The sequence below is a fragment of the Budorcas taxicolor genome, chromosome 7, assembly GCF_023091745.1.
Source record: "Budorcas taxicolor isolate Tak-1 chromosome 7, Takin1.1, whole genome shotgun sequence".
NCBI lineage: Eukaryota > Metazoa > Chordata > Mammalia > Artiodactyla > Bovidae > Budorcas > Budorcas taxicolor.
Window position 1 is genome coordinate 21,713,745 of NC_068916.1, and position 18,489 is coordinate 21,732,233.

General features: G+C 34.4%; 1 protein-coding gene across 1 annotated transcript in view; it reads left to right on the forward strand.

The window, feature by feature from the left end:
* KIF3A (kinesin family member 3A) overlaps nucleotides 1–18,489 on the forward strand; it is a 76,955-nt gene extending 58,466 nt beyond the window's left edge. The window contains exons 9-19 of the mRNA XM_052643323.1: nucleotides 4,744–4,842; nucleotides 6,484–6,555; nucleotides 8,632–8,640; nucleotides 11,592–11,748; nucleotides 11,990–12,170; nucleotides 12,602–12,712; nucleotides 13,204–13,329; nucleotides 14,755–14,808; nucleotides 15,320–15,388; nucleotides 15,960–16,084; nucleotides 18,441–18,489. Of these exons, the coding sequence (XP_052499283.1) occupies nucleotides 4,744–4,842; nucleotides 6,484–6,555; nucleotides 8,632–8,640; nucleotides 11,592–11,748; nucleotides 11,990–12,170; nucleotides 12,602–12,712; nucleotides 13,204–13,329; nucleotides 14,755–14,808; nucleotides 15,320–15,388; nucleotides 15,960–16,084; nucleotides 18,441–18,489 (1,052 nt within the window). The remainder of the gene's footprint in view (nucleotides 1–4,743; nucleotides 4,843–6,483; nucleotides 6,556–8,631; nucleotides 8,641–11,591; nucleotides 11,749–11,989; nucleotides 12,171–12,601; nucleotides 12,713–13,203; nucleotides 13,330–14,754; nucleotides 14,809–15,319; nucleotides 15,389–15,959; nucleotides 16,085–18,440) is intronic.

The following is an 18,489-nucleotide window of genomic DNA, read 5'->3' on the forward strand; positions in this document are numbered from 1 at the left end:
CTATTAAAAATTCTCTGAACCTCTGATATTGATGTTTAAGGGAATATTTTTGCAAAGTAACTTGCTACTTAACATTATTAAGCATTTTCACATTAAGCTCAAGTAAAATTATGTAATATTTGTGCAGTGATTTAAAAATTCATTTGATTTAAACCTCCATCTCAGTCCTCATGATCTTCTGTAAAGATTTCATAAGACCACTTATTAAACAAGTTTTTGATTCTCTCTATATGAGTGAGTTCTACCATACATGTAGTTAGTTATTATGACCAGAGTTCTTTGTAATAGATGTCAGGCACTATTATTTGAAGTAAATAAAGCAATCACAGAGTTATGTGTAAACCTAGTTTGTTGTTTGTTATTGTTGTTCAGTTGCCAAGTTGCATTCCACTCCTTCCAACCCCATGAACTGCAGCACATCAGGCTTCCCTGTCCACTGTCTCCTGGAGTTTCCTCAGATTCCTGTCCACTGAGTCAGTGATGCTGTCTAACCATCTCATCCTCTGCTGCCCCCTTCAGTCTTTCCCAGCATCAGGGTCTTTTCCAGTGAGTTGGCTCTTTACATCAGGTGGCCAAATTATTGGAGCTTCAGCATCAGTCCTTCCAATGAGTATTCAGGGTTTGTTTCCTTTAAGATTGACTGGTTTGATCTCCTTGCAGTCCAGGGTCCTCTCAAGAGTCTTCTCCAGCACCACAGTTTTTTACGGTCCAACTCTCACATCCATAAATGACTACTGGAAAAACCATGGCTTTGACTATGTGGAACTTGGTTGGCAAAGTGATACCTCTGCTTTTGTATCTCTGCTTTTGCATATGCTGTTGAGATTTGTCATAGCTTTCCTTCCAAGGAGCAAGTGTCTTTTAATTTCATGGCTATAGTCACCATCTGCAGTGATTTTGGAATCCAAGAAAATAGAATTTGTCACTGTTTCTACTTTCTCCCCTTGTATTTGTCATGAAGTGATGGGACCAGATGCCATGGTCTTAGTTCTTTTAATGTTGAGTTTTAAGCCAGCTTTTTCACTCTCCTCTTTTACCGTCATCAACAGGCTCTTTAGTTCCTCTTCACTTTCTGCCATTAGAGTGGTATCATCTGCATATCTGAGGTTGTTGGAACTTCTCCCAGCAATCTTGATTCCAGCTTGTGATTCATCCAGCCCAGCATTTCGCATGATACACTCTGCGTAGAAGTTAGATAAACAAAGTGACAATGTACAGCCTTGTACTTCCTTCCCAGTTTTGAACCAGTCAGTTGTTTTGGTTCTAACTGTTTCTTCTTGACCTGCATCCAGGTTTCTCAGGAGGCAGGTAAGGTGGTCTGGTATTCCCATCTCCTTAAGAATTTTCCACAGTTGTGATCCACACAAACAAAGGCTCTAACATAATCGGTGCATTGACTGCTCATGTAAACCTAGTTTACTGTAAGTAAAAATTGATTGCATGGCCTTGAAAATATGCTTTCATATTTAAATTTGAACATGAGATTCTATTTTGGAAATCCTTTTCTGACAAGATATAATGTTAGATGTTTAGAAAATTTGAAGACCTTGTCATGAGGGTGAGAAATTTACCAACCATTGTTAGGTGGTCAGTAACTCCGTGAATCTTCATGCTATGAACTAGCTGGCACAGGGCTTCTTTACATACCTGGTGAATAAAGGGCTTTGAAATTGCCTCTCTCCAGTCTATGGGGAAGCTGGTTAAATCAGATATAAAATCTAGATCCAGACATCGCAAACATTTGAAGAAGGTGCTGATTCAATAAATTTGAGCAAGATTATTGAGGAAGAGCTATAATTTAGCTGCCTCTTAGATAATGGAATTTGGTATTTTAACTGTGACCACTAGGTGGTATTTATAGTCAGTATGTTTCAAAGATGTAAAATTTCTTAGATTTGTTAGTATTGAGTTCATACCTTTATATTTCTGACCCAGTTTTTGCATTTTAAAAATTGTGGTAAAATATATACTACATAACATAAAATTTACCATTTTAAGTATTTTTGTGTGAAGTTCTGTGGTATTAAGTACATTGGCAGTGTTCTGCAGCTGTCACCACCATCCATCTCCAGGACTTTTTAATAATCCCAAAATGAACCTCTCTCTGTACCCATTAAATGCTAAATCCCCATCCCTCTCTCTCCCTCAACCCCTGGTAACTGTTATTCTACTTTCTGTCTCTATGAATTTGACTCTTCTAAGTACCCCGTATAAGTAGAATCATACAGTATGTCTCCTTTTGTGTCTGGCTTATTTTACTTAGCATAAGGTCCTCAGTAGTCATCCATATTGTGGCGTGAGTCAGAATTTTCTTCCGTGTCTCTTTGATCCTTTCATCTGTTGATGTATACTTGGGTTGCTTCTACCTTTTGACTATTGGGAATAATGGTGTTATGAATGTGGGTGTACAAATACCTGTTCGAGTCCTTGCTTTCAATTCTTTTGGATATATATCCAGATGTGAAGTTGCTAGATATATGGTAATGCTAACTTTATTTTTAATAAACTTCATTTTATTTACACTCTTAGGACATTTCTTATAATCCAGTTAATAGAGTTGATCATAGGAGTAATCTAAAAATAGGCAAAAATATTAAAAGAATAACTTTTAAACTTTTATTTCAAAATAATTTTAGGTTTATAGAAAACTCACAAGTATAGCAAGGAGAGTTCCTATGTACCTGTTACCCAGCTTCTCCTGATGTTAACATCGTACATAATCATGTAAGATGATTATCACACCAGGAAATTTACAGTGATACAGACTTATTAACTAATCCATAGATTCTTACTAGAATTTTGACAGTTTCCTCTTTACTGCCCTTTTTTTGTAGTTCAGGATCCAGTTATAGATCATGCATGGCATTTATTGATAGTTGTCATGTCTGTTTAATTTCCTTCAGTTTCTGATTCCTCAGTCTTTGTAATCATGACATTTTTGAAGAGTATTGGTCATATATTTGTAGAATATTCCTCAATTTGAATTTATCTGTAGTTTTCTCATAATTCTGCAAATTTTCACCACTGAAAGATCCCCTGGAGAAGGGAAAGGCTACGCACTCCAGTATTCTGGCCTGGAGAATCCCATGGACCGTATAGTCCATGGGATTGCCAAGAGTCAGACACGACTGAGTGACTTTGACTTTCACTTCTCATAATTATTCTGCACATTTTCTCCACTGTAAATTTATTTTATTTCCTTTGTAATTAATTTATATCTTGTGGAGATATACTTTTGACATTATACAAAACTTCTGTTTCTCATCATACTTTTCTTCCACTAATTTTAGCATCCAACAGTAGTTCTGTGGATTTGTTCAGTGATAACATTTTCTTCCCATTTTTCTTTCTAATGTTTAGTGTTCTGAATTTTAGTGTAAGGAAGATCAGTCTCCTCTCCTCTGTTTGTTTGAGTATTTTTTAATGTCAGTATGGATTCATGGGTATTTATTTTAGTCTGTGGGTGTATAATACAGTAATATTACTTATTTCATTGTTCAAATTGTTCCAGCTTTGGCCGTTAGGAGATCTTTCAGGGTAGTTCCTGTATCCTTTCAGCATGCTCTCATCAGTTTGCTTGCTTATCACTTCTTCATTTTCTGGCACCACAGGTGTTCGGGGCTCATTTTTATATTTTCCTTACCTTGTTCTTAAAATCATCTGTTTCTCCCTGGTTCCTTTCATCAGAGAATGGTATTTAGAAACCAAGATATAGGCATTGGGTGTACTCATTGCTTCCAGGGTGTTATTGTTTCTGGACCTGAAGAAATATATGTTTAATGAATGTCTTCTCCCAAGACTGTGAATTCTTTCCACTTTTTGGTTTTTAGGTTCAACTGTTAGGATTAGTGTATATTTTACTCCCTCCCACCCAGTTATCTTTATTTTCCTAGACATTTCATATGTGGACAGTGGTAATTTTAAATAACTACTTTGAAGGTGCCATAGTACTGATTTGCATTAATATTAGCTTTATAATTTCCTTTTTAAAAAATGTTTTTAAATTAACATATTTGTTGTACAAATAAGCCCTTCTATTACTTGATGCGATATAGTCCTAAGAGTGGGATCATGTGTTAGATGACAGTTGTATGGCTCTTAAAATATAAAAAGGTTGAATAAATTATTTAAAATCTTAGAGATTTTCCTGGTGGTCCAGTGGATAAGACTCCATGCTCTCAATGCAGGGGGTCCAAGTTCGATATCTGATCAGGGAACTAGGATCCCACGTACCGCAACTAAGCCTGTGCGCCATAACTACAGAGCCCACGTGCTCTAGAGCCTGCCAGCTGCAACTGGAGAAGCCTGCACATGGTAACGAAGACCCAGTGCAGCCAAAAAATAAAGAAGCAAAAGAAATGAGCCAGTGAGATGTGGCATTTATAAAAATAAATAAATGAAATCTTAAATAGAAAACTGAGGAAAAAATGCTTTCCAAAAGTGATCATATTTTTCAAACATTGAAATAATACCTCTAACATGTAACATTTAAAACTGTAAACTAATCACTTGAAAGTTTAAATAGGTCTAGGTCTAACTTCTCTTTAGGAACTTTAAAAATAAAACCTCTGTGTATATCATATCTGTTTCTGAGGCTAACATATCTGATATACTCTCTAGGAATATTAAAATAAGGTTTGTTTAGGGCACAAAAACTTAATGAAGAAAGTTGATACAGGCGTTTCCTGAATAAGCAGTGACCTGGTACAGAATAAATATCATTGTATTAAATTTCTGTTCAAGGGGAAGAAATATCAGGCTCTGATATCAGCGGTTCAGAGGAAGAGGATGATGAAGAGGGTGAGGTTGGAGAAGATGGAGAGAAAAGGAAAAAAAGAAGGAGTAAGTTCATTTCAGTGTTCTAGAAATTAAATGAGATTGCTGCCTAATGATGGTTTAACATTCCTAAGGCTGTTGAGTACATGCTTTTTATTTTGCCATTTTTTAATTGTGGTAGCAGTTTGAACAGAGGATTTGCCATATACCTGGTTAACTTTGCATTATTTTTTCCTCCTATACTGATCTGTTATTTCTAGATGAATCAGCATACAGTATGTTCTAGTTTTTTATACTACTTAGAATTATAAAAATCTGTGATAGTGTATATTCCATTTTTAAATTTCATGTGGGATTTTAATGTGGGGACTTTTATCTGTGTTAGAAATCTGAATACTTTAGGAAGTTAAGATACTGTGAATTTTTTTCAAATATGATTAAGCTTTAGAAGTTATTGAATTTTTAATTTGTAGAAGGATTCTATTATATAATAGCATGTAAAATGTATTTTCTTTATAAAATGTACTGATCTGTTAACAGAGTGTTTGTTTCCAAGTATCAATTAAAGCTGTATATTGTGATAAAGATACAGATGACAGTGCAAAAGAGAGAGACACATTATAATGGCCTACATTTCAGATCTTTTTATCTGAATGTTTATTTCAGAACTCTCTTCCATTAATGTGGATCATTGTTTTCGAGCTGGTGCATATTTTGCTTGTCTTATTAAGATGTTCTTGCTGAAAATAACTCATCACTGTTTGATCAGGTGTCCCAAATTTAAAAGCCATAGAGAATCCTTCAAAAGGCAGGAAAAATATAATTTAGAGCAAGAGTTGGCAAGTAGTCTGCTGACCAAAATCAGCCCACCACCTGTTTTTGTAAATATAGTTTATTAAGCAGCCATGTTCATTTGTTTACATACAGTCTACAGCCATCTTCACATGCGTCTGTATGGCCTGTGAAGCCTAAAGCACTTATCTTCTGTCCCTTTACAGCAAGTGTTTGCTGATCCCTGATTCAGAGAAACGGTTTTGTGTCCATACCTATTTTTTCAGAGTAAGCTATTCAAAGCTAAGACAGATAATAGATTTGTTTAAAAATGAAAATTTGAATTTAGAAAAATGCTACTGCTTACTTAGTATATTAAAACATTTAATAGTAACCTCTTCCTTCCAGGCTTAGAAATTTTCAAAATTTCAGTAAGCCTTCTAAAGTTCTGCTGTGAAACCTTGAACATGTATATCTGTTAGTTTGATGTTTTGGAGATGAAAGAGTGAAATTGGAGACATACCCAAACTGTTTGTATTAAAGGGTAATTTATCATTCCTATGACTTTAATTGTGCAGGACTTGAAAGCTCAGTTCTTTTAGTTTATCAACGAAAATGGTTTAAATAGACTTACTTGTCACCAAGTGACTTGTTTTTTATTCTTGTCATTCCAAACCTCTGAATTACTATACTTTAAGTGAATAGTGAGGTTTGCCTACAGTGGATACTTAAAGGAATACAGTTTCTAATTCCCCTGTATGGCTTTGTAATTAGAGAATACTACGTAGACTGCCAAGACTGATTTTAAGGGAAAGTAAGTTTTGGTTCTTTAATACAAAACTTGATTGTCCTTTAAAATTCTTTCTCTGTGTATGTGTTCATATTCTTGTTTCCTCTTTCTTTGGTTCCCGTTGGGCTCATTTCTTTGTCTTCCAGGCAGTAGCAGCAGCAGTAGTTCAGACTCCACATGTTCTGTCATAGAGAAACCTCTGGATAAGTTCTTGCCTAGTGAGTGGTAGCTCTTAAATTCTCTAACAGAGCTTTGGCTTTTCCATAACTCATGGGCTTCATTTGAGAAATGCTGCACCGCTCCCTGTCATGACTTAAAGAATATATGTTGGACTTCTGAGTAAAACAAAGCATGTGGTGATTTTTCCTCCCCTCTTCATTGCTTCCCGTTAACCATAATTGTTAAAACATATGCTTAAGCTTATGTTTGAGACAATGGAAGAGAGATTCATGCTTTTGCAGTTGAGATAATGTAAAGAGAGCTAGTAAGCTGTATAAGAGAATAACTTATGGTTCCTTTTCGTGTTTCATCATACATCCTAGTCAGTGCAAGGGACCTACCTATAAAAACAAAATTCTGAATTTCATACGGTACACATTACATTTGGAAGTACAATGGTGCCCATTATAACATATCTTGTAGCTAAAAAGATTTTATGCTTTGGTGTCCTATTCTTAGGGGTAACTTAAGACCAAAAGCTCCCAAATAAAGAAAAATGTAAACTTTGAAGCAAGTAAAGATAAATTGAATGGTATTTTATATCAAATGACCATTTATCTCTATTTCAAAATGACCTGATTGATTTTTAAGAAACTTTCTATGTTATGATTAGAGAATTCCGATCCACAAGAAATTGTGCAGGATCTGTCTTGACTTATTTCAAACCTAAAGCTTTTTCTTAAACCATAATTTAATCGATTATTTTGAAAAGTATTATTAATTTTATTTATATTTTAGTTTCAGAAGAAAAGAGAATTGATGCTTTCTTGTACTAGCTTGCAGCTTACTGCTTTTTAAAGCATTATCTATATATTCTTACCTTTCCAAAACTAATAACAAAAACATTTGGTTATTCTCATGCTTTTAGCTTTCTAGAGGAAGAATTCTCAGAATATTAGGAATTATTTTCTCTATTGTTCTTATATTTTTTCAAGACGATTAATTTTATAAGCTAACTCAAAAGACATGACATTGCTTTAGAAACCACATAGAAGTCTCATTTTGTATATTATACATTGCTAAATGTAAGAAAATATCTGAGTGGGAGGTACTATAATTTTCTGTTTTAAAATTTTACCTTAATTCTTAAAAAGTATTTACATGAAAATTTGTTATGAAATGAATTGTAGTTCAAGCAGTTTTAGTTACTCTTTGTGTACCTAGTGTATAATGTTAAGTTCTTTTGTTGCACTGTGGGTATGTTGATGACATGGAAAGATGGTTGCCCCAGCATGTGGTTGCTGTGTGTAACATGTATGTACCTTCCTTTTTAAAAATATGAATGGCCCTTTTTTTTTAGGTGTTGTTTGCTTGAATCATCAATTGATCATTTACTTCTGTAGAATCATTATAATTACCCTTAACAGTCTACTAATAGATTGAATGCAAGTTTGTTACTGTACAGGTGTACTTCACTTTATGCAATAAGCATTTCTTGAAAATGCTTATAAATCAAGTTGGGAAATCAGTTGTATTGGGAGAATTGCTGTCTTTAAAAATTATTTATTAAGTGCTTTTGTTAGTCACATGATCACTGCAAATTTCTCTAGTTTGTTTAGTTGGTTGAAGGTTTTGCGTTCGATTTTCTTAAAGGGGGGCACACCTGTAATGTATCCTTACTAGAGGTCATTGAATTGGGAAATTTTGAAAATGGACAGTGTGACTTTTGCTACTTTTAACTTACTAATTTTTAAAATTGGCTTTATTTCCTGTTTTGCTCTTTATATTACTTGGCCAGGTCTTAGCAGGTTCCCAATTCCATGTCCTCCATTTGTTGCTCAACTGTTACATTTGCAAGTTTGGGAGTCAAGGTTGATTAGAAATATGACTAAATTAATCTTACTATCCTTGCTTAAATTATCATCTCTGATTATGTTGAATATACTTTTCTTTTTGCATAAAACTGCTCTATTTCAGTTTGTATAATAATTTTACTCCTATACTTATACTATAAATAAATGCTATAATACATTTTTCTTTGTTTTACAAAAGAAATAATGTTTTTTTCTTTTTTTCTCTTCATCTCTGTGCATATGCTTCCTGTCTCCGATTTGCTTACTACTACTTGTTGAAAGATCAAGCAGGTTGGTGTGATTGATTTGCACTCCACGTGGTACAATTATTTAAACTATAGAGAACTTTGTTATTTAACCACATTACAATTTTTTAATTCATTTTTTTACAAGGTAAGTATCTGTCTTGTATTTTAAAGTATCTTTCAGCTTTAGCTTTTTTTAATTCCTTTTTTATTAAATTCTTTTTTAAAAAACTTATTTCAGTTTTTATTAACGAAGGTATTAGGAACATTTTAGTTTCCGAATTACCTTCTTAAGGAAACAATTCTGAACTACAAGCTTTACATTGACAAACACATTGTATATTCTAGACCTAATTAACAAAATAAACAATAAAAATAAATATATCACCAGAACCACATGGCATAATCATTTCTCTAAATTCTTAAAGACCTAGTAAGCCAAATTTTAGAAATATAAATGATTTCATATAGGAGCATTTTTCTCCTTTTTTTTTAAAGCGAGGACTCAAATGCCTGGTTATGTATGGCCATGAATACTCATGTAATGGAAATGAAGTTAATTCAATTAACAGTTCCTAAAATTCTTCCCTTTAATTTTGCCTTGCTGAAGTCCACCTCAGTTTTGGTTAGAGGATGTGGTAGATGGGAATTAAAGTATTATCACTCCTCTTTGGCTCAGTTAAATATTCTGTGGCATTAACATTCTTTTTAGATTTTTTTACCTGAAACTTTGTGTTAAATTTTTACCATTTTAGAAGTTTTTTTTGGTTGGTTGGTTGGTTTGATTCATTAATATTTTTTTAAATCTTAAAAAAAAAATCCAAACGTAACTTTTCATAATATCATGTTTTTAAGTGCCTTGTTGGAGTTGGTACATATCCACATTTAGCTTACAATAAATACAATTCATCAGACTAATTCTGACTAAAATAATATATTACTTAAATATCAGACTTTTGAAACTGAAACTATGTATATATGGTCATTTTTATGAAGATGCTGTGAGAACACAGTAAGATTTTTGCTGCTAAAACATCACTTTGAAAATATTACCTGAATGATTTTGAATAAGTGAGGCAGTTCAGGCATAGTAGTAGTTCATCAGTAGGCATGTGCTTTTGTATCTCTACACATATTTATATTTTCTTATTTAGGTGCTTTTTAATGCATTTGGAAACTGTGTATTTTTAACTAACAACACAGTTGCAACCCTAGAAGCCTAAAAAAGGAATGTACGTGTGTTGACGGGACCATTTCCTCTATACACGTACGGTTTTCACATGTACAATTTTTAACGTATTTGCCATTTTTTCTTCACCATAGTTTTAGAATCTAAAGGAAGTCATAATTATTTTAGTGCATACACTTACTTTATACCTGAACTTACACTTTCCCCCCTCAAATTTCTGAGAAATAGTTACTACTGATGGGAAATTCTTTCTAGGAATTCATTGGGAATAAGAGTTAAATTACTGTTTAATATTACTTTTTAGCAGTATAGTTCAGTGTGTTCAATACAGGTGATTGTGCCAAAAAAGCCAATAGAGTCAGGTCTATATCCTGACTTTGGGATGCAATGAATCACACCACACCAAAGCATGAATTTGGATCAGTGCTTTTGTTTACTCTTTTATTTAACTTATTCATCTTGTGGCTTTAGTTTGCTTTGGACTTATATTTCTGAAGAAGTGAAGGGTTATGTATTTTAAACATTTGGGGGTTTTATATGATTTTAACCCAAAGAATTAAAGCCTGTGAATGATTCATCATCTTGTGGTTCCTGAAAGAGTTTATTCAGATATATATATCTCCATCATCTTTATTTTTCAGTTCTCTTTCCTTGTCAGCATGTGGGGTTAGTTTTTGGGTGGAGACATTAACAGTTTATAAATTCTTCTACACTCTTCTGTGGTCCTTTGGGAAGGAAGTTAAGAATGACAGAAAGCTTTCAGGAGAGCCTCAGACCAGTTCTACGAAAAATTTGATTGTTTTTTCTGAAGGAAAGTACATTTCAAAGAAATTGTATTACCAGAAATGAATTATCTTTAATTCGGTTTCATAACGAGTTTAATAAGCTGGTTTTTCTTTTTTTATTTTTCATTTTAATTTCATGATTTTGAAATTCATTAAATCTTTAATGAACATTTATTTTATATATATATAAAACATTGTGTTCGGCATTATAATCAAAATAGTCATTTGGAAATAGTATTTCTAGCTGTATTATTTGATAATATTTCTACTTATATTTCACACTTGAAATGTTTAATCTGACTTGGGGAGATTTAGGATCCTGAATTTGACATAATAAGTTATTTAGTTGTTCATTTAAGAGTTGATGATATGTCATAACAGCTCAGCAACTAAAAAATGCCTGGTTAATTACTGTGTAACTGTTACATAATTAGTGTAGCATTACTTCCTTTAAAAGTATGCTATGAAATAAAATATTTTCAAGTAATTTTATCAAGTAAAATTTTTAAAAACCTCTGGAGATATATTCAATGTTAAAAACTACTTGATATAAATTCTGTCTGATTTGTGTGTGACTTTTACTTATTCATTTATTTTAATAAATTTTGTGGGAAGGTGTTTTGAGAAGCAACTTGGTTTTGTACCTGGTTATCAGAAAAAAGTAACTAAATAATGATATTGCTTTTTTGATGAAATATATTATTTGGAGATACAGAGGTCTTTGCTTTTTTATTTATTTCGTTTTCCTGTTAATCTCTCTCTTTATTTTTTCCTACTCGTCTCATGTTTCTCTTTTACTTACTTTTGTTCTTAGTTATCATTGCACAGTTGGACAACAGTTTGAATTTAGCAGTTAAAAATCTTAGGAACATAATAAGTAGAAATAAAAAATACTGTTCAGTTGATTTCCTTAAAATGTTGAGATTTGATTTTGTATTCTTGAGGAGTATATCTTTTGAACATAATGTGTACGTCTGAAATACTGACTCTGAAGTGATTGTTGCAATTAAATGACTCAAACAGGTAAAAAGAAAGTTTCCCCAGATAAGATGGTTGAAATGCAAGCAAAAATTGATGAAGAGAGAAAAGCACTTGAAACAAAGCTTGACATGGAAGAAGAAGAAAGAAACAAGGCTAGAGCTGAGTTAGAGAAACGGGAAAAAGATCTTCTTAAGGCCCAGTGAGTATTACTGAATTGAGATGAATTTGTGATTTAAATTTCTGGTTTTTTTCTTACAGTATTCATAAGCAAGAAAATTGAATTGTAATTAAAAGCAATACTACCCAGTTGTGTAATTTGAGAGAGATGTAATTACATTCCTATTTTGAAATTATATATCTAAATTTTTGTTACATTTGGGTAAATTTAGTAGAATAGTACATAATTGATGGATATTGTGTATTCTCATTTTAATTAACAGACAGGAGCATCAGTCTTTGCTAGAGAAATTATCTGCACTGGAGAAGAAGGTAATTGTTGGTGGTGTTGATTTGTTGGCAAAAGCTGAGGAACAAGAGAAACTTCTTGAAGAATCCAACATGGAACTGGAAGAAAGGAGAAAAAGAGCAGAGCAACTTCGTAGAGAACTTGAGGAAAAAGAGGTAATGTGAATTTTTATTGTTGGTTGATGTTTCATCTGAGGTATTTACTTTTATAGTGAAAAGCTGAACGTCTATAATCTTAATAAAATTTTAAAGCATATCTATGGATTGCTTTGAAAGATAATGACTTCCCCGGTGGCTCAGACGGTAAAGCGTCTGTCTACAATGCGGGAGACCCGGGTTCGAGCCCTGGGTTGGGAAGATCCCCTGGAGAAGGAAATGGCAATCCACTGCAGTACTATTGCCTGGAAAATCCCATGGACAGAGGAGCCTGGTAGGCTACAGTCTATGGGGTCGCAAAGAGTCGGACACGACTGAGCGACTTCACTTTCACTTTGAAAGATAATACTTGCTAAACATTTATATCATTTGTTAAATAATTAAGTTTTAATGAAGAAAATTATTCTGAAGTTCACCACTTTTTGTCATAGCAAGAACGCTTGGATATTGAAGAAAAGTATACCAGTTTGCAAGAAGAAGCACAAGGAAAGACCAAGAAATTAAAGAAAGTTTGGACTATGCTGATGGCTGCAAAGTCAGAGGTTGATCTCTTAGAAATTACCTATTATTGTTGTTTGAATTTTTTAGCTTTGATTAAGTATGATTATACAGGAGAAGGCAATGGCAACCCACTCCAGTACTCTTGCCTGGAAAATCCCATGGACGGAGGAACCTGGTAGGCTGCAGTCCATGGGGTCGCACAGAGTCGGACACGACTGAAGCGACTTAGCAGCAAGTATGATTAAGAATCCTAAAGGAGTCATAAAGTGTGCTTACAGTTTTACAGAAATGAAATTTTCGCCTTTTGTGCAATTTTAAATTTCATCTGTTAAGCTAGTAAAAATAGTTTATTTTAGCCTTAACTATTAATGTGGTGGAGTAAACAGTGATAGTGTTATATTATTCTGTCCATTGTTTTTGCAAAAGAACTGGGTAAGCTTTTACAAGGTTTCCTAGACTACTGCCCTGTCAGATGAAATTGTTCTGTATTTAAAATCTTACTTGTCCTTAGTATTTTCATTGATTCTGGTAGATGGCTGATCTCCAACAAGAACATCAGAGGGAAATTGAAGGCCTCTTGGAGAACATTCGACAACTTAGCCGGGAACTGAGACTTCAGATGCTTATTATTGATAACTTTATACCTCAGGATTATCAAGTAAGTGGGAAGTTCTCTGACTTAAATATTAGGTCACTTGGCTGGGGTTAAGGACTAAAGAAATGCAATTTCTAATTTAATTAGCGGTAAATATTTACATGTCATTTGCTGATAAAATTTTCTTTAATTCCATCATATTTCACTCCAGCTGTTAACTTTTCTTAATATATTATTCTCCATTTGAGTAACTAACTATCTGAATAAGAATTCCTCATTCCTTAGGAGAAAGGCCAGATTCATGTAATTCATGTAAAGGCATAGGTCCTATTTATTTTTTCAACATTCTTTACCTTTGAATAGAATAAACAGAACTGTGCTAATTTTTTTTTCCCGTTTATGGATGCTAATTCTGTGCGTTTGAGGTGAAGTGGTAAAATAGACATACGAAATTCACCATTTTAACTTTTTAAGAGTACATTTCATTAAGTACATTCACAATATTGTGCAATGATCACTACCATCCATCTCTAGATAGATGCTAACTCTGAATACTAGAATAATTTTAAAATCAGAGCCTCTATTATTCTTTTCACCAAATATCTCTTTCTAGTACATTTTAGTAGACTTTAACATTGATTTTTAAATTTTATTTTAAATCTATGTACAGTTTTAAGAAATTTGTCTAAATATAAGCTTTAATTTTTTATCTTTTCCTTTTAAATTTTCTTTTAAATTTGTGTACAGTTTTAAGAAATTTGTCTAAATATAAGCTTAATATTTTTTTCTTTTTCTCTTTAATTTTCTTTTCTTTCTTTCTTTTAGAATTAATATTTGGTTCACAGTACACTGTCCTTGATGGTCCTTGGATGGCCTTCTTTTATTTACTTATTTTGTAGTTAACTTGTCACCCAGAACAAAATCTAGGACCATTATAGTGACCTATTTCTAACCAAATGGTTTCTCTCTCCCCTCTTCCATCCCTTTACCTCTTCACACTCAAGGTATCCACCATCCTGAATCCTAAATTCTTTGTTTCCTTGCTTTTTATTTTTATATAGTTTAATTGCATCTACTTATATTCCTTGAAGGTATATATTTTTAAATTTATAAAAGAGGCATCGCATGTGCTTACTCAGTTGCTCAGTCATGTCCAACTCCTTGCAAACCCATGGACTGTAGCCTGGCAGTCTGTTCTTTTCATGAGATTTTCCAGGCAAGAATATTGGAGTGGGCTGCCGTTGCCTTCTCTAGGGGATCGTCCCAACTCAGGGATTGAACCCTCATTCTCCTGTGTCTCCTGCATTGGCAGGCAGATTCTTTATCACTGAGCTATCTGAGAAGCCCAAAAAGGGCATCATGCAATACATAATGTTTTGAAACTTAACTTTTTTCACTTAATATATTAAGATTTTAGTTCCATGTTTAACTTAGTATTTTAAATGTCACTAAATATTAAAAGTAGATCATCCTTGACTCTTTTAAAAGGAAATGATTGAAAACTATGTCCATTGGAATGAAGACATAGGAGAATGGCAGCTAGTGAGTATTAACCTTCATCCTTTTATGAAACAGTTAATGGAATACTTCCTATAGACCGGAGTTGTGCTGGCCACAGTGGGGAGGTTGGTCCAGAGGATGAATCCGATGGTCATCCACTAGGATGGATAAGATGATTAAAGGTTATAACACAGAATATTCAGGAGAGATGGTATTATTGGTTGGTGTGTAGGACTGAATGACCTCTGGGTCTTCCTTTGTGTCCCAGCATTCAAGTCATGTTTTGTTCTTTTTTAAAAAAACATTTATTTACTTATTTGGCTGTGTTGGGTCTTAGTTGCTCCGTGGCATGTGGGGTCTTAGTTTCCTGACCAGGACTTGAATCCATGTCCCCTGCATTGGCAGGTGGATTCTTAAACATTGGACCACCAGGGAAATCCCTCAAATCATGTTTTATGAGTGTACCCTCAGAATATCTCATAGTGATTTGCCTCATTCATAGTATTAATTGCTAATTAAGATAATTCCCCCTGTCTTTTTTCTCTTTTTTGAGAAATGTGTTGCCTACACAGGAAATAACATGAGAAAGCAGACTCCAGTTCCAGATAAAAAGGAGAAAGATGTAAGAGTGCCTTTTTTTTAAAAGAAAACAAATTACAGTTGGTTCTTTATAAGTAATGTGGTCACTAGATTGTGTTATCATGATATCTGTATATCAGCTCTGCTGAAAAATAGGCTAATCTTTTGAGAGTAGAGGCTCTAGAATCGGGTGATTATTAGGACAGTTCTGCTTACCTGCAGTCATGGGGGCAGCTTATCATTTCTGTATCACAAGAGGGGCATGGAGTCCTCTTCAGAAACTCTTTTACCACCTCTCTGGGTCTTGGGGATTTGTTTAGAGACTAGAATGTGTCTGTCCCTCTCAAAGCTGGTCCTAATCTTAGGTTAACAAGAGAAAGCAACAGCTTTAGGGAAAAACCAACAGTTTCTCTTTACTACTGAGGAATTTATAGTGGGTCAGGGTTTCTTCACCAATGATTGGTGAATACATTTGCAATATATGGCATTAGAAAAATATATCTGTAGATACTTATTTGGTTTTGTCTCTGGCTTTTTTCTAGGAGTTTATTCAGTATTTTAAATCTTCCCTCAAATCTGTGTGTTAGAATGTCTTATTCCTTTCCTTTATATAGCCCTTTGAAGTGGACCTTTCTCATGTGTATCTTGCCTATACTGAGGAGAGCCTTCGGCAGTCCTTGATGAAATTAGAGAGGCCACGGACTTCAAAGGGAAAAGCAAGGCCAAAGACTGGGAGAAGGTAAGAACTGGGTCCCATGAGCCAAAGGCAGTGAGATTTTCAAATTAGGTACATTGATGCGAAAGCTGAAACTCCAGTACTTTGGCCACCTCATGCGAAGAGTTGACTCATTGGAAAAGAGTGATGCTGGGAGGGATTGGGGGCAGGAGGAGAAGGGGACGACAGCGGATGAGATGGCTGGATGGCATCACCGACTCGATGGACATGAGTTTGAGTAAACTCCAGGAGTTGATGATGGACAGGGAGGCCTGGCGTGCTGCGATTCATGGGGTTGCAAAGAGTCGGACACAACTAAGCAACTGAACAGAATTGAAGGGAAATTTAATTAACATGATAGTGAAAGTCACTCAGTCGTGTCCAACTCTTTGCTACCCCATGGACTGTACAGTCCATGGAATTCTCCAGGCCAGAGTACTGGAGTGGGTGATCTTCCCAACCCAGGGATTGAACCCAGGTCTCCCTTACTGCAGGTGGATTTTTTACCAGCTGAGTCACAAGGGAAACCCAATTAACATGGTAACTATTTAACTAAATAATTCAAGTCCTTATATAGTTCGGATTTGAGTGAATAAAGATCTGGCTAAAGAAATAAGGTCTTCTAACTTCTTTAGCCCTCCTGACCAGTAGAATTTATTTCTAATTTACTTTGTTCTTTCCAAATGTGTAATAAGGCATATTCCTCGATCTTGTATTAATTTTTCTGATGAGATGCCAGTTAATTTGCCTAGGTTAGACTCTCAAGGTATTGTATTCAACTGATTCATTTTTTCTGTCATGAATATTGCCTCAAGAACCTTGATTTCCTCAGTTACCAGTTAAAGAAAACTTCTCTGACTACCATTCCCTCTCCTTTGTGGTCTAGTTTTGACTGTTGAGTAGTTTAAACATATTGTAATGTAGCCCAGGGAAACCAGGATATGAAAGTCCTGGGCTGGAGCTTGTTTATTCTCTCCCTTCCTTACATCAAATACTGTTTAGCTTATTTAAACTGACTGTAAGACTTTGGGGCTCCTAAAATGATAGGTAATAATAAGCTTTTATTTTTCCCTACTTTGAGTCCATAGCCTTCACCCTACATGTAACTCAAAAGTCTTAAGTTTTAATGTTTTTGTGTTACATAATCTTATAGGCATAACCTAACTTTTATAAATTTTGGAAGGAGAAATCAGCATATTAAAAGTATACAAATTTTTACATTCTCCAGCATTTAGATGTCAGACATGAAAAGCTTTTCATATGCCAAAGGAAGCCGTGCATGTATTATTAATGAATGAAGCAAACTGGTTCAAAGAAATACAAATTCCTCTAGATCATTAAGTTTTTCACTTTTAATGGAGGTATTTTCCTCCTAACTTTGCAGTTAGTAAAAAAAAAAAAGTAACAGACAAGTGTGATGACAAATGGTAAGACAGTTGGCCTCAATGCAGGAGATGTGCTGGGGTAAAATGGGACAGAGCGCGCTCCGAGTAGCTGCTGCCCTGTTTCTAGTGAGTTTGGGGGAAGAGGGCCCATTGTTTCTGGATCTCCCTGTATCAAAGGAGAAACCAGAAATAAGAATTATTTATATGAAGTCTCTGTTTTTAGTCACTTTTAAGAAACTATGTGGACCTAAAACAGCCAAGCAAATAATTTAATAAGGTATTTGGATACAGATTTCAGAATGCTCATTTTAAAATAATGTACTTTTTTGTTAATCTAAAAAAAAAAATGTGAGTGAACATTAGATGAGCCAAACCCAGCACCTCTGTGTACCAGAATTAGCCTGCTGTATTGTGAAAACAGTAAATGGTCATAAATATAGACAAATATACACATTAAATGGTTTTTGATATTAAGTTACATTAGTTGATAATGTTCAGTGTGATGTTCCTCATTAGAAACACATAGTTCAGTGTACTAAGCAAAACTGCACTAAACATGATAGATTAATGGAGCATTTCCATCAGTTCCTACACAGTCATCTATGAGGGGTTGCTCCAGGTAATTTGTGGCTCTGATTTTCACTGAATAAGCTGGAACCTTTAGCACACTCCAGAAGAGATAATCAAGGAGTTCAAATCTGGCAGGCATGCAGACCACTCGGCCTGTCCACATTGTCTAGTCTGATTTATCATTCACTCATTCCCTCATCACTGTGGGTGGTGGAGAGCAGTGCCATGCTCTTGGGCTCACTCTAACTGACTTTTCCCTAGCCTGAAAAGGCAGGCATTAATTGATCTCTTAACATAGCATGTCAAACCTTGACTGGTTTCTAGATTCTCTGGGTGCTTAATATAATCTGCTGCATAATGTAAAGTGTTTGTACTTTTGTCTTTTAGGGAAGCATTCATGTTTTCTTTTTCTCTTCTCCAAACAGAAAGCGTTCTGCAAAGCCTGAAACTGTAATTGACTCTTTACTTCAGTAA